General features: G+C 52.5%; 4 protein-coding genes across 4 annotated transcripts; 1 reads left to right on the top strand and 3 right to left on the bottom strand.

Moving 5' to 3' along the window:
* Positions 1–4,131: 4,131 nt before the first annotated feature.
* V1518DRAFT_289326 (uncharacterized protein) lies at positions 4,132–6,736 on the bottom strand. The gene is made up of 3 exons (XM_066901080.1): positions 4,765–6,736; positions 4,333–4,710; positions 4,132–4,273 (listed from the first exon to the last, which is right to left on the bottom strand). The coding sequence occupies exons 1-3, from the start codon at positions 6,419–6,421 to the stop codon at positions 4,194–4,196; spliced, it is 2,115 nt and encodes a 704-aa protein (XP_066758985.1). The 5' UTR covers positions 6,422–6,736; the 3' UTR covers positions 4,132–4,193.
* An 80-nt stretch (positions 6,737–6,816) lies between these two features.
* Positions 6,817–8,312, bottom strand: V1518DRAFT_417642 (Alpha/Beta hydrolase protein). Its single transcript, XM_066904360.1, has 3 exons — positions 7,873–8,312; positions 7,687–7,814; positions 6,817–7,625 (listed from the first exon to the last, which is right to left on the bottom strand). The coding sequence occupies exons 1-3, from the start codon at positions 8,267–8,269 to the stop codon at positions 7,122–7,124; spliced, it is 1,029 nt and encodes a 342-aa protein (XP_066758984.1). The 5' UTR covers positions 8,270–8,312; the 3' UTR covers positions 6,817–7,121.
* A 79-nt stretch (positions 8,313–8,391) lies between these two features.
* V1518DRAFT_417639 (cyclin-like protein) lies at positions 8,392–10,156 on the top strand. Its single transcript, XM_066904359.1, has 4 exons — positions 8,392–8,670; positions 8,724–9,067; positions 9,119–9,406; positions 9,469–10,156. The coding sequence occupies exons 1-4, from the start codon at positions 8,459–8,461 to the stop codon at positions 9,990–9,992; spliced, it is 1,368 nt and encodes a 455-aa protein (XP_066758983.1). The 5' UTR covers positions 8,392–8,458; the 3' UTR covers positions 9,993–10,156.
* Positions 10,006–13,491, bottom strand: V1518DRAFT_417638 (uncharacterized protein). Its single transcript, XM_066904358.1, has 2 exons — positions 10,671–13,491; positions 10,006–10,616 (listed from the first exon to the last, which is right to left on the bottom strand). Exons 1-2 carry the CDS (start codon positions 13,366–13,368, stop codon positions 10,408–10,410), a joined length of 2,907 nt encoding a protein of 968 aa, XP_066758982.1. The 5' UTR covers positions 13,369–13,491; the 3' UTR covers positions 10,006–10,407.
* Positions 13,492–13,569: the final 78 nt, after the last annotated feature.

Below are 13,569 nucleotides of genomic sequence, written 5' to 3'. Positions count from 1 at the left end.
CATCTTTGCGCGAAGATAACTAGCTGCGCGTTATGGAACTCGCTCTTCGGAGACATGGGCACCGTCATGGTTAGAATCTGGTCTACAGAGTGCTTGGCCTTGATGATTTATCTGCTGAGCTCCGCGCTTGACTTCCTTGGCTAACGAAGTGCTCATTGAGGTCTCGCGCTCGGTGCGTCTCTGACGTACACCTCGATCATTTGGCGCAAGACCCAATTTCATTCACAACCAATGGTGTTCATGAACAGTCCTACTATACCCTTATGTCTTTGCATTGTGATGTAGCCTTTGGTCTTTTGAAGCCAATTCTGTTTCGGACAATACATATGCAGTCAATTTTCAAGGCGTCGGTGATATGATAGTGCGTGAGAGATCAACTTCTCATGTGGGGGTGACAAGCCAACTGTCTCGGCTTGTTACGCAGTCAGCGCAGTTATGCTATGTTTCTGGCATGCACTGATTGTATTTCGTATTCGCCAGAAGCTCTCGGAGCCATTATACACTACCCGATGCTGAGATTTCAAAATAGAGCAAAAGTCGTGTGCTGGCAAGATCTGCAATCCTGCTTAGGCAACGAATCCTGCAAGACTCGTTTGCATCATCAAATCAGCTTGCGCTCTTCTCCGCCACGTTCGTCCGCTCGTTATCCGCATCGACGCCGCTCGATCCGCCTTCTTGTTTCGCTGTCTCTTTACTGTCTGATCTACCTACTACCTCCTCACCATACAGATGCGTAAGGACTGCCGGCTAGGTGTAATTCGAAATTCAGATCTGCGACTATAGCGCATTTTGCAAACTTACTTCTCTTTTGCTGTGTTATATGAACATATGTGCGCGCTTTCTAGCCTCTACGAGACGTACGGGCGGTGTCTATCCGACGCGATGTCGGTCTGCCGCACTGGGAATACGCTGTCCTTGTGTTCGGTGCCCGTTACCCCACGTCACCCTTAGCGATGGTTTCTAAATGCTGTGGCTAGCTGTATTGCGAAGATTTTTGGTCAGTAGTTGCTGTACGTACATATTTCAACACTGGAACATAATAGAGTTTACTTTAAGTTGTAGCAACCTCTAGAAACCGGCAGACATATGCCCTCAAGTGCCCAATTGTGCCTAATATCAATTTGCAAAGAGAATACCGAGGCGATGCCGTCGAAACACCTTTATTCTTCCTCTTTTCCATTAGTCCGTACACGTCCACAGCATACTGCAGTAAGTTGTAGAGCAAATCAAGTGATATGAAGTCGCATCATTGTGAAATGTCGTGCAAGGTCTTGCTAAGACGGCGTGATTTGAGAACGAGGGAAGAGACCCATAGCAGCAGAGTCGAACTGCACTGTTCGCCGTCCTCATATCATTCACCAGCACATCAACCTGAGAGCTTTTCGTCTGATGTCCATATTTATGTCATTGGTAATTTATCGTTGCGACGTGACATGATCACAGGCCTCGTGCTTTGCTTTGATACATAGTCTAGGTGGTCTACCGATGTGGCTTGATTAAGATAAGCTACTTCCTAGTCCTCATTGTTTGACCACATTTCTTCCGCTATGTCTCGCACCAGAGAAGTCTTCGCGCTGACATTAGTGCATGCTGGGTGCGCTCAATTAAATATCATAAATGCCAGACAGTCACGAATTGCATATGGACAGAGATGTTACATCGCCCGCCTAGCGTGCGATGCCCGCTTCATCTCGAGAACTGCACTGCAGCGTGTGATGGCGATGATGCCGATGATGGCTATAAAACGATGATTTATATATGCTATGAGTTTAGCTGTTGAAGAATTTCTGAAATAACGCATTGGCAATCAGGCTCATTCCCGGACGGCTGACCGGTCCTGACGTCGTAGCACCTCCGCGGTCCGCGCTTACGATCTTTTGCTCTCGCTTCCGGATTTTAGCTCAGGGTGTGTGCTGGCAGCACGTGGGTTCGAAATGAAATGGAACCCCCTTTCCGCGGCCTCGCTTATATGGACTGAGCGTAATGGCACGGCTTCAAGACCCAGGGCTTCCACCTTTCACATCGTCGCTCGTCTATGCAGTTTGGATAGGCATCAGTAATATATCCAGATCTCTAGCTGTTGATCTGAGTGCGTGCCGAAGTTGAAGGCGGTGAAGTAATCGGGGATAGTAGTCGTCGCGCGCGCCTGTGCACCGCCGCAAGTCGTCATGGCTGGGCTGCGACGATGACGCCCGCGTCCCATGATGAATTTTGCCAGCCAAGAACATGTCTCGGCTTTCGGCCCATATTGCTAGCCGCGAAGGGGTCCTGAACTCTGATCCTATCGGTCATTGTCAAGGAGCGCATTTTGAGCAGGGGATCTTGTCGCCTCGCTCTTAGCCGCTTGTGGGAGGCAGACCGGTACCAACGCTTATCAGGTGGCCGTCTAGAGCATTCAACAGATATATATTTCGGCAGCCTGTTCCCGTGTCTATACCGAATTCACCACGCATTGAGATGTGTCCTACGTCTTTCTCATTATTCGTCTGATTAACCGTCCTGAATATGGGCCGAACGCTAATTATCCGCGAGATATAGCGACCTCGGCGACAAGGAAGGCGCTTCCGGACATACCCCCGCGTCCATACGGTACCGTCTGATATAGACGCCAGACTCTCACAGCCCCGGCAATGGCCAACGCATCAATTCATCGCCGCCAATCGCACTATCCCTCCTATTCGCTGTTTGTTGGATTTTCACTACCTTCGTCCCCCCGTTATATACTCTCACTAATTGGATGTGTTACGCGACCAGTTGTCACAGCTGTTCCGACTCATCCGGCGCGTCAAGCATGACTGGCTCAAAAAGGGTACTTGTTTTTTTTTTACCGCGCTCCTACTTCAACCACGTACTTAGAGTGCTTCTGTCTCGTCCCAGTTAGCAATTAGACGCCGCCGGCGCTGAATACCACCACACCCTGGCGCATGGATCTGACGCAAACAATTTAATTCTGTTTGACAAAGGAACGCGTTTTACCTATGGTCAGCTGGCACACCCCTTCCCCATCAGTTGATCATTGTGCTGGATATCTGCACGCTGTACCATATGCGTCGTATTCATACGCATTCTCTGAATACAAATTCAGCGCGCTGCCTGCTCACCTTCGTTCCCCTTCCTGTTTTATTCTTGTTCCTTTGCTCACCTGCGGACGTGATTAACTCGCCGGCGCTCTATCTAATGCTCGTCAGTCGCGCGCCGTGCTTCCGCACCACGACAGTGTAATCTGCGAGCAAGCGATCCCCACAAGCACCAATGGATACGATGTCAGTCACGGCAACTCATTCGCCAGCGAGCAATCCACCCTGCCACCGTGTCTTTGCATTATATGAATGCGGCAATATAGAATTGTGAGTACTCGCGTCCTTCTCAATTTTCCAGAATTGGCGATGATAACTGACGACGGGAATAGGATCAGAGAATATCACAACTGCACCGCACACACTACTTGCCAATTTCATGACATCTACCGCAAGTGCTATTCATTCACATGTCCGAAACACGATGTAGTTCACAAGAGATAGCAATGGAGCGACGACTTCCAACAACATGATCCTCCTGCACAATGATTTGGGTTTTGACAATTGCAATATAGACGACCGGTGCACATACATTGAAATATAATGGCTTTCTCTTACAATGTACCAAGCCATAGTGCGTCCTGCCAAAAGGGAGGATGCAAGAGGTGCGCTGCATGGCTCTCGGCTACATTATTCTCGGCCGTCGCCGCGCGCTTGCTCTGCTAGCTGTCATGAATGCACGACACTTTATGTAATAAACACTGCACCATCTGACAGTTGAACACAAAACGAGTTATAGTATTGCTCTGCGAGAACAAATATAGATGTACCTATACAATATACAACCCCAACCACATACACGAGAAACCGTAAGAGAGAAAGTAGGAATAGAGAGAAAGAGACAAAGACATATCACGTTACATAGTGCTCAGATATCACAGATCCCCGAGTACAAGAGAAGAGAAAACCGTAGCAAAAAAAGTCAAAAAACAACGCAGACAAAGATCAACTTGTCGGCCAAATCGATCAATTTTCAGTATTTTACAGCGTGAAACATCCCAGCCACGATATTCCCGTAACTCACACTCAGTCCTCTGCTGCCGCTTGTCGAAGTCGCTCACTATAGGTTACAGAGTTAACACGACTCATAAATGAGCACTAAGTGGGGGGACAAACTCACCTGTGCCGCATACGCGAGTGCTGCAACAAATTGTCGCCTCGCGAGAAACGCCGGCTGCAGTATTCGCATGAATATGCTGCATGTCAAAGGAGTCAGCTAGCTTCGAAACAGAATTTGCAAAACAAAAGTACGTACGCTTGTCACGCTGATGAAGGGTGCTAATATGCCGCTTCAAGTGCTCTCTTCGCCGGAACTTTCGCGTGCACTGGGGGCACTCGAAGCGCTTTTCGTCTGGCGTAGAATAAGCGGCCGCCGCAGTCGTACCGATGTGCTCGCCATTGGGACCGATTGCAAGTGCAGCGTTTAAACGAGCGGTGTCTGCCGCCGTTGGCATTTTCCGGCCACGAACGCCAGTGAGACGGACCGGCTCAGCTGGAAGTGGAGGGGGCTGCTGTGGCTGCGACTGCTGCTGCGATGGCTGCGACTGCTGCTGTTGTTGCTGCTGCTGTTGCTGCACAGGCTGAGGCGGTTGTCCAGAGACGGGTGTAGCCGAGACAGAAAGCGGAGGAAAATCTGAAAAATGTCAGTTTGATATCGCGCCCTATTATATCACAAGAAAACACATACATGGCTTGCCAAATTGATCCCCTGCCTGTTGTGGAGGCGGTCGCACGCCACCCGCAAGTGCAGGATCGATAAGCGGGTATCCAGACTTCGGGGCTGCAGAGATCTGCATTGGCTTCTGCTGCTGAGATTGCTGCTGCCCGTTTGGCGCGTTGGTACCCTGCAAGACAGGCGGTCGCGGCGGTCCTTGTTGCGGGCCCATAGCCTGATGGACTACCTGTTGCGGGTTGTACGGGTAGTACTGGCCTGCTGGCGGCGGGCCTTGCACGTATATTCGTTGAGGATACATGCCGTGCTGGTCAGCGCCATGAATTGGTCCGTAAGGCTGTTGGTGCTCGCCAATATGTTGTATGGGAGGTCCGTAGGGCGAAGCGTAGCCTTGAGGAGGCGGAGGCGGTCCATGTGGGTAGGTATACACAGCTTGCTGGAAAGGCTGAGGATTGGTTCCCTGTGCAGCAGGTCCTGGCGGACCTGGCTGCTGGCGCTGAAGTGTCGAGATAGGCGGTAAACGGGGTGGCGGAGCAGACGAGACGGTCACGTAGTATCCGGACTGCTGGCGGCCATCAGATCCCGTTGGCGCAGGACCGCTTCCAGCGATGGGATATGGAAATGGCGTGCCATATGGGGGGTATGTAGTCGGCCTTTGCTGGTGAGGCGCAAGCCCATAGGGTTGCTGCTCAGGTCTCCCATTAGCCCACATAGCAGGCAAGCCCGCGGGTGTACTGGTTGGGGATGGTTGTTGCTGCTGTGTCTGTGATTGTTGTTGCAGCGCGGTCTGTGACTGCTGCTGCTGCTGGGGTGGCGGCATTGACTGCGACGATGACGATGGCTGCGATGCAAGAGTAGTCTGCTGCGTTGGAGAGAGCGATGCGGCCGATGCTTGTGAGGTCGGCGACAATGACGGAGGCTGTTGAGGTTGCTGCTTCTGCATCTGCGGCGACCGCTTCGCGTGTCGCGATGAAGCCGACGCGCGCGATCGGCTGGGTGACCCCATCTTGGCCTTCTTTGCTGGTTCATTGGTGATGCTGCTAACACTCGATGTGCGTTCGCGAGTCGCACCCGGCGACCGACTCTCTTGCTGCAGATCGGCGGCGTCACCAGTCCTCGTCTTCTCAGTCGCGTCGGCGGTCTTGGACGAAGATGGAGATGCAATCTCTGCTTTGACAGTAGCCTGGGGCGATGATGGCTGTGGTGATGTCGACGATGCTCCTGCTGCATCTTTGGTCACCTCTGACGGTGTCTCTTCCGCGGCGCGTGTTGACGGAGACTTTTCAGACAACGAACCCTTCTTTGGCGCATCGGTTGTGGCTGCAGAAGTCGCAGACGGCGCTGGAGACTCGACAGACCTTATATCCTTGGGAGAGCTCATAGGCGAGCGGTTCTTCGTGTCTTTTGCATCGTCCTTGGATGATGTGCGGTGTTGTTTTGGATCCTTCTTGGCGGTGCTACTGCCGTCGTGCTTCGCGGCGGCAGCAGCAGCAGCAGCAGCGGCAGCAGCAGCACGGCGAGTAGTTGCGCCCTTCGTGGACGTGGATGTGGGCGCATCAGAGGCCGATTTGGATGTGGAGGCCGCAGAGTCATTCTTCTCGCCGTCGGCCGACGGGTCGTCCTTGGGGTCGACAAGGCCGAGGAGAGCGATGGCGGCGTCGAACTCGGCCATTGCGGGAATGAAAAGACGGAATTAAGAAGAAGCTCAGAACTAGAAGTCTGAGACCTGCCGAGGTGTGCGATTGGATGAGGAACGCAGGTAGGGGAGGAGTGCGGAGAATGGTGGAAGAGAGTAGGAGAGGAAGAAGACACAACACGACGCCGCATCTACGCACGCCCAAATCAGGAGGCGCCTTGCGCTGTCCGCGCCACACCCTAGCCCTTTCCCCGGTGCCCGTCGCGTCCTCCGCGCCCGTCCACCCCATCCGCGGGGCCCGTCGCCTAGCAGGCTACCCTCGAGCGTGCCTCTTGCATCCCCATATCCACCAACCCCCTCCGCCGTGGCTTGCGCAGCGCATTGCAGCGCAGAACCGAGTTCAGGAGGAGTCTTGCACGCGGGTGGGTCAGGGGCGACACATCACGATTCCAGGGGGTTGGGGGACCCTATCCCTGCCACAGGGGTACGCCCCTCAGCCGCACACACTTGACTCCGTGTTTATGGCATAAGCGTGCATAGCGAGGTGCCTTTATTCCGCAAACAACGCGTTCGCGCGCCCCCGGCTGAGGCGCAATCGAGGCGTATCTCAGAGCACGTAACTGGTTATCATAGAAAAACACCTTCCAGGATTCCACTAACAGCCATCCCCGTCTACCGATGCCATATCCACTTTAACAACAAACACAACACCAAGCCATAAAACAACGAAAACCCACTACACAAACACGCCCAATCGTAGCGCATACTCTTGCGACAGCATTCCCAACGAATGCTTTGTCTGCGCCTGTTGCTCAGAGACCTGCTCTAGCTGCTGCTGGGCAACCTGCTCCTCCTGCTCCGATACCACCTCGGTACCCAGGTACTTCTCGGCTACATCAACCACCGTTTCATTCTTAATTAGCATGTGACGCCCCTCAAGCGTGCGAAACGCGAGCTTATTCTGCGTGTCCAGACTTCGCAGACCGATCCAGTCCTCGATGTACATCGGCTGGCGTGCCAACGGCTTGATTCCCGGCAACAACTTCGAGCTCAGGTCGAGCTCACCGAACCAAGCACTCTCCTTCGGCACAACCGTCGTATCCTCGCTGAACTCAAACATGACAAATAAATCCAGGCTCGAAAGGTTCTCCTTGTACTGCGCGTTCTTGGACTGGCGCTCGTTATTGATGTCGGCCAAGAAACCAGACATCTCTAGGTACTTCGTGTATTGTTTCGTATCCTGTATAAAATTTGTCAGCGCCACCGTTCGCATGCCATATCACACAAAGACAAACACTCACGCGGTAGTACTGCGCAACTGTGAGTGTATCCTGCGTATACTTTGTGTACGCTTGCGTCTTCAGCAGCGCGTTTCGTCGTCGGCATACGAGGTCCTTCTTGCTGTCGCAAGGGGGGAAGTCGGCGACGCCTATATCCCATCGTTAACTCAGTTCTTCGAACATATCCGGAAACACATTCTCGCTTACCATTCTGTGGCGACCCAAATGTAATCAACTTATGCACCCGCGGCACGTTGCACCGCTCAACATATGCCCTCATGAACAACCCGCCCTGCGAGAATCCAAGCGCGTCGAAACCGTCCTTCAACTCTTCAATTCCCGCGAGCTGCTCGCACACCTGCGCAACCTGCTCATCCAACTTTCCAAAAAGCGATGCCTTGCTGTCTTTTTCCGGGTCCTCGTCCAGGTATACGCTGTGAATGAAGATGTCGGGATACATGTCCCGGATTATGCTCGCCATCCGCACCATGCCGTTCGACTGATAGCTGTCGCCGAGCCCGTGCCACATGACCACCGGTCGCGGCGTGCCTACCACTACCGCGGTCAGTGCCAGAACGAGTACGCTGTAGATCGTGGACCGCATTGTTGTTTATCGTGCAAGCCGTCGCAGACGACGTGGGTGTGCTGACGACGGAGATCAATTTCCGACCGCCAAAACGCACATAAACTCCGCGAGGACGCCACGCCGGCGAGCCGCACGTCCACCGCGTCCTTCAAAACTTCGTTCGTCCACACGCTTCTCGGCCTCGACCGCGCCTTATACAGTACCCTCATGGCTTCATCTTTACCCCCTTCCGCAGGGGACTACTCGGTTGTACCCACACATATGCCGTCGTTGATCCAGCTCTCGCGACCGCTCCTCTCTCATTCGCAGATCGCCTCGTTACAGCGTCAAGCTGGGAACCAGACCCCCACCGCACGCGATAGCCAGGCAAAATTTGCCGCCCTGCAGTTGATTTCCGGGGTCTCGAATAGCCTGAGATTGTACGTATTGGTTGATATTTTGTATTTAAATATTGCTAATTTTTGCGTAACAGTCCTATACGAACAATGGGATCCGCAATGATCCTCTTCCACCGATTTTACCTCTTCAACACCATTTACGACTTTTCCAACGTCAACGACACCGCGCTCGCCTGCCTATTTGTTGCGGCGAAGATGCAAGACACTCTCAAGAAGCTCAAAGACATCCTCGTGGCATCGCAGCAGGTCCTGCGGAGGAGCTCGCCGGCCGCGCTCATTGACGCGGATTCGCCTTACATCGAGGAGCAGCGTCGCAGGCTCATTCCGCTCGAGCGACATGTGCTGGAAACCATGTCATTTGATTTTCGCATGGGTCACCCACAAAAATACCTCATCAAGTTCGCAAAAGCCTTGGATGGTAAGCTCCCTTTCACCTGTTTGATATGACGCCACTGACTAACACGGATAGTGCCCGTTGACGTCGCAGAAGTGGCATGGACTATCAGTGTAGACTCTTACAAATCTACCGTCCACCTCACATGTACTTCTCATGCCATTGCTCTCGCTTGTATATACATCGGCATCGGCCTCTCCGACCAGGATAACAGCTCGCAGCCACTCCCGCGACCACCGCCACCGTCTGAGGGTGGTAATAAGCCACAAGAGAACAGCGAAGACGATTCCGACGCTCCGCTCTACGAGCCTTCCATCCCCATTGACAGTGATCAATTTTTGGTTCCGCGCGCCGAATTCCACAGTAAGTTTCATCTTTCATGTCCTACCACTGTCGTGTTCTGCATTGCTAACAGATGAACATAGACGCAATTCTCGAAATTTTGGAGTTTTATATCGACTGGCTTCCACAAACATCATTAGCCTCTCGATATACAGACAGCAGGAGATTTATGAATTTCCGCATCGCAATCAACAAACGCGCCTCTACCGCGCCACCCACTGACCCCACACAACTCAACAACTATCGCCGCCGCAACCACCACTCCCGCGAGGAGCAACGCAGAAGCCGTGGTCGTCGAGATAGCAAAAACGGCAATAGCAAGCACAGTGTCGACGTCCACGGCAATGGCAACGGCAACGCTGCCCGCCACAATGGGTACATATCAACTGACGACGCCGATGACAAAGAGGAAGACGAGGATCCCGATCCACAACTGCGTGTCCACCTCCGCGACAACGCCGCATCGGATCTAGGCATGGTTCGCTATGTTTTTGACTGGAGCCGCGACGTGGACGAGCGGAGGATCGTGCATTCCAACAGTAGCACCAGGACTTCAAGCGGCGGCAGCCGCGCTGATCCGAATATACGTTATCGTCACGACTACTGAACCAACTTATGTTGTCAAAAATGCTTTCATTGTACATAAAGCAAAACTCGGCGTTTCTGGGCATTCTGGGGAGTAATCTTTATCTACTCGTCATCGCATCACGACTGTATAGAAACATAGTGTAATTTCATACCACTCTATTTGGAACAAACCAACAAACTAAAGCATTGTCAACGTAAACCATATCCAACTCCGTAAACATAACACAAAATAGGACAAAATAATCGACTGAAATGCAAGTGTCACTGCGTTAGTTTTCACGATGTAAATATCAACCCAGTATGCCAAGTGTGTGAACCGCACGCGCCATCGCCGTCCACACGCCGTCTCCCAGCTGTCCCTCCGTCGAAACACCCGTAAGAATCCATGCCGACCCTAATGAAATCAAATCCATACCCTTGGAACATAACCTCACTCAGGACACAAGCTTTTGTGAAGCTTCCAGCAGCAACTCAGCAATGGCATCCAATTGCGTTTGCGCGCCGTCAAAGTCGCCGCGTTCAAGTGCGTCGCGTACAGCAGCAAACGAGCCGGCAGAACGCATCTGCGACATGTGGTAGTCATATTTGATCCGCTCCTCGGGTAGCATGACGGGCTGAGGCCACATTTCCGGTGAAAGGAGGACTACTTTATATCAGCGCGCGTTCTTACGTCAACACAATCCAAACTCAAACTTACCGTGTTTGAACCATGGCCGTCCAGGAAGTCCCTCCATGTTCAATAGATGCTTATCGAAATTCACCATCCTCGAGTTCCAGCTCATCCGATGTGCGCTCATCGCATTCGTCTCGATGTGTGCAAGATCCATCATTTGGTCCATCCACTGGCCCACCCAATTCTCCAGCGTGATCGCGCTCTTAATCAGTGTGGAAACGGCCTGAAGAATTTTTGATGACGACAATTTCTTGCCAGTCGTGATCTCCGAGTACTTCTCCACGTCGTTCATATATTGCACGATCGCACGCGCATACGCAGAAAAGTCGAATGGAACGTTCATATCGTCGGCGAGCTTGATCGCCATACCGCCCACAAGCTGTGTTAACAGCCGGTGGTACACATACGGCTGTCCATCATCGGCCATCAACTTCGGATCGTCAGTTCCGTAGTTAACCTTGACATCCATACCATCTCGAACGTTGATCGACTGTGGATCGCCGTATTCCTTGATCCAATCCATGTTGTCGAAACACGTTCGTGTTGGATAACCTTCATATGGATCGTCAAATCCGATATCAATCGACGCAATACCAGCGTAGCTCTGAAACGGAGTCCCGTCGTTGGGGTTATACGAAGGTTGAAGCCCTACATTGCCCCATAATTCCCGGATCGATGCATTCCGGAACGGATCGTCCATGTTTCGCATAATGTCAAGCATCACCCGTTCAAGCAACGGACTTCCAGTAGCACGAAACTGACTTCCAGTGATTGCTCGGTCAAGATTGATGTATGCCAGTCCGTTGCGCCGGAGATCGTCGATATGCTCCTCCACCCATTCAGTCGAGCCCATCAGATTCTCCTCCGAGCCGTCCCATGAAATGAAGTATATAGACCGCAATGGTCGCCAGCTGTACTCATAGATGATAAAGGCCAATGTCCGCGAAACCTCCAACATGGCTGCAGTTCCGGAAATCGCATCCGAAGCTCCATAACACCACGCATCTCGGTGCGCACCTATAATGACAGCCTTCTCGCTCTGCTCACTACCTTCAATCTTCGCGACCACATTCCAGATCGGTTGCCGCTCCTTCTCGACAAGATTGTTTTTAAGATGCGCGTGCGACGTGGTCGCATTTCCTGTCCACCACTCGTCAACGTCGCTGAAATGTCCCTTCCATGAATTGCCAACTTTGTGTCCATGACCCTTCATCGCGGCGATAAAGTGCTTTGCGACATCCCACGACACCGGCATACTCGGAATATGCACAAGTGACGTCGAATTTTCTCGCATCCCCTTCTGTGTCCACGGTGTCGACGACCAACCTTCGCTCAATGGATCACCGGGAGCCCAATTACGCAGAGCAGCGCTGCCTCGCTCAACTGCATGTTCGGGTATCGCACGTCCTTCCGGAAATGATAACTGCCCATCTCGGTCTTTATCCCGGAACACAACGACGCCTGCAGCGCCGTGTAACTCGGCAGCCATGATTTTTAATGACTCATGTACCGCACCATACCTGCAAAACACAATCGCGCCATTAATCTCGATTTGCAGATTTTTTAACGTTTCGAAATCTAACTTTGTGCCGTAGTTTGCGTAAATAATATGGCCAGTAGCATTGCCATTTGCCGATAAAGCGTGAAAGGGGAACGGCTCCAGCGATCCTTTGCCCTCTACCGCCTCGGTCTCAGTCAAATTCGCTTCGTAGACCACCTGCCAGTTATCCTCTCGCTTCGCGCCAGTGGTATTTTCAAGTAATGCGAGACGTTGCTGGCTTTCGTTTGCAAATGTCAAAAACACCTCATACTCGTTCATGGTCACCGAGTCCAACCCTCGAAAATCTTTCAATTTTTGTTGCACGTACTGCGCCATGGCGAGATCGCCATTCGTGCCTGCAACGTGTGGAAGTTTCGTCATTTCTGTTAAAGTCGTTTTGATTTCCTGCGCACTCACGAATTTAAAAAAAAATGCCCGAAGCGCTTCGAACTCGTAGTGACGGTCCCCCCATGATGGCCTCGCGCCTGCAGCACCGTCGCCAAAGGGGATAATGCCCGACTCGATCATTGACCATAAACCGACTGCAAGCATAAACACAATGACTAGGCGCTTTATGAGAACCGGATTGCCCATTGCCTCGAGCCGCCGGTTAAAGGATCCTGTGATACCGTCTACGATTGCATGGTATCGCGCTGAAACCGTGTACATAAACGCAGACAAGAATGTAAAGTGCGGCGAGAGTCGTTTGAACAATGTGAATTTTGGGGTTATTCCATACACCCTCTTCTGGAACGCAGTGACGATGCGCGACGGAAGTGAAGGACGGAGAGTGACTGTCTGCGGTGGTGGCTCAATAATCTCAAACTGTATGATTTCCCGTCTTAACGCCTCGGAATCTGTTGACGAACGTGGCGTGGAGAAGTCCGTTCCGACGGCGTCGACATCGTCGTCGTCGTCGTCGTCGTCATCGCCGTGTTCGTCACCAACGGGAGTGGCATGGCTGGTAGGAGGCCGACCGCGAGCCCCGATTCTCTGCGGTTGGTGACGCACCAATCCCCGTGGCAAAAAATGTTGACGCTCTGCGGCTATCGAAGGCGGTGCGTTGCGCGCTGAGGACGCGGTGGACGACGACGACGACGACGCGGCCGCGTCGTCCTCGGCCTCGTCATACGACGGCGGCACCGAGTAGAGATACAATCCCACCTTCTCAGGGTCCGGCATGGCTGCTGCGCGGCTCGATCTCTGGGGACTTGACGGAAGATTGAAATACACCGTAAACACGTCAGGTCCAGATCATGAATGGCAGAGTCTCGGAGGCGTTGTACCGCTTTGGCTGATTTGTTGGAAGCCAAGCCAGATCGCGATTTTGTCTTGATTCCGTCCACGCAGCATCAGCCCTTACCCTCCCCTTGGAGATCTCCC

This window comes from Limtongia smithiae (genome assembly GCF_038497785.1).
Source record: "Limtongia smithiae strain NRRL Y-17922 unplaced genomic scaffold V1518scaffold_7, whole genome shotgun sequence".
In the NCBI taxonomy this organism is placed as follows: domain Eukaryota; kingdom Fungi; phylum Ascomycota; class Lipomycetes; order Lipomycetales; family Lipomycetaceae; genus Limtongia; species Limtongia smithiae.
The sequence above is the reverse complement of the archived record's forward strand: the minus strand, read 5'-3'. Positions and strand labels throughout refer to the sequence as shown.

What these genes read in the sequence shown, in the direction of transcription:
- V1518DRAFT_289326 (XM_066901080.1), bottom strand. Translation starts at nt 6,421, where the DNA reads ATGGCCGAGTTCGACGCCGCCATCGCTCTCCTCGGCCTTGTCGACCCC. An exon ending in GGATCAATTTGGCAAGCCAT is followed by an intron (nt 4,711 to 4,764) that starts GTATGTGTTTTC and finishes GACATTTTTCAG; the next exon opens with ATTTTCCTCCGCTTTCTGTC. An exon ending in CCTTCATCAGCGTGACAAGC is followed by an intron (nt 4,274 to 4,332) that starts GTACGTACTTTT and finishes TTTGACATGCAG; the next exon opens with CATATTCATGCGAATACTGC.
- V1518DRAFT_417642 (XM_066904360.1), bottom strand. Translation starts at nt 8,269, where the DNA reads ATGCGGTCCACGATCTACAGCGTACTCGTTCTGGCACTGACCGCGGTA. An exon ending in ATTTGGGTCGCCACAGAATG is followed by an intron (nt 7,815 to 7,872) that starts GTAAGCGAGAAT and finishes GATGGGATATAG; the next exon opens with GCGTCGCCGACTTCCCCCCT. An exon ending in CAGTTGCGCAGTACTACCGC is followed by an intron (nt 7,626 to 7,686) that starts GTGAGTGTTTGT and finishes AATTTTATACAG; the next exon opens with GATACGAAACAATACACGAA.
- V1518DRAFT_417639 (XM_066904359.1), top strand. Translation starts at nt 8,459, where the DNA reads ATGGCTTCATCTTTACCCCCTTCCGCAGGGGACTACTCGGTTGTACCC. An exon ending in GTTCGCAAAAGCCTTGGATG is followed by an intron (nt 9,068 to 9,118) that starts GTAAGCTCCCTT and finishes TAACACGGATAG; the next exon opens with TGCCCGTTGACGTCGCAGAA. An exon ending in TCCGCGCGCCGAATTCCACA is followed by an intron (nt 9,407 to 9,468) that starts GTAAGTTTCATC and finishes AGATGAACATAG; the next exon opens with ACGCAATTCTCGAAATTTTG.
- V1518DRAFT_417638 (XM_066904358.1), bottom strand. Translation starts at nt 13,368, where the DNA reads ATGCCGGACCCTGAGAAGGTGGGATTGTATCTCTACTCGGTGCCGCCG. An exon ending in ACGGCCATGGTTCAAACACG is followed by an intron (nt 10,617 to 10,670) that starts GTAAGTTTGAGT and finishes GATATAAAGTAG; the next exon opens with TCCTCCTTTCACCGGAAATG.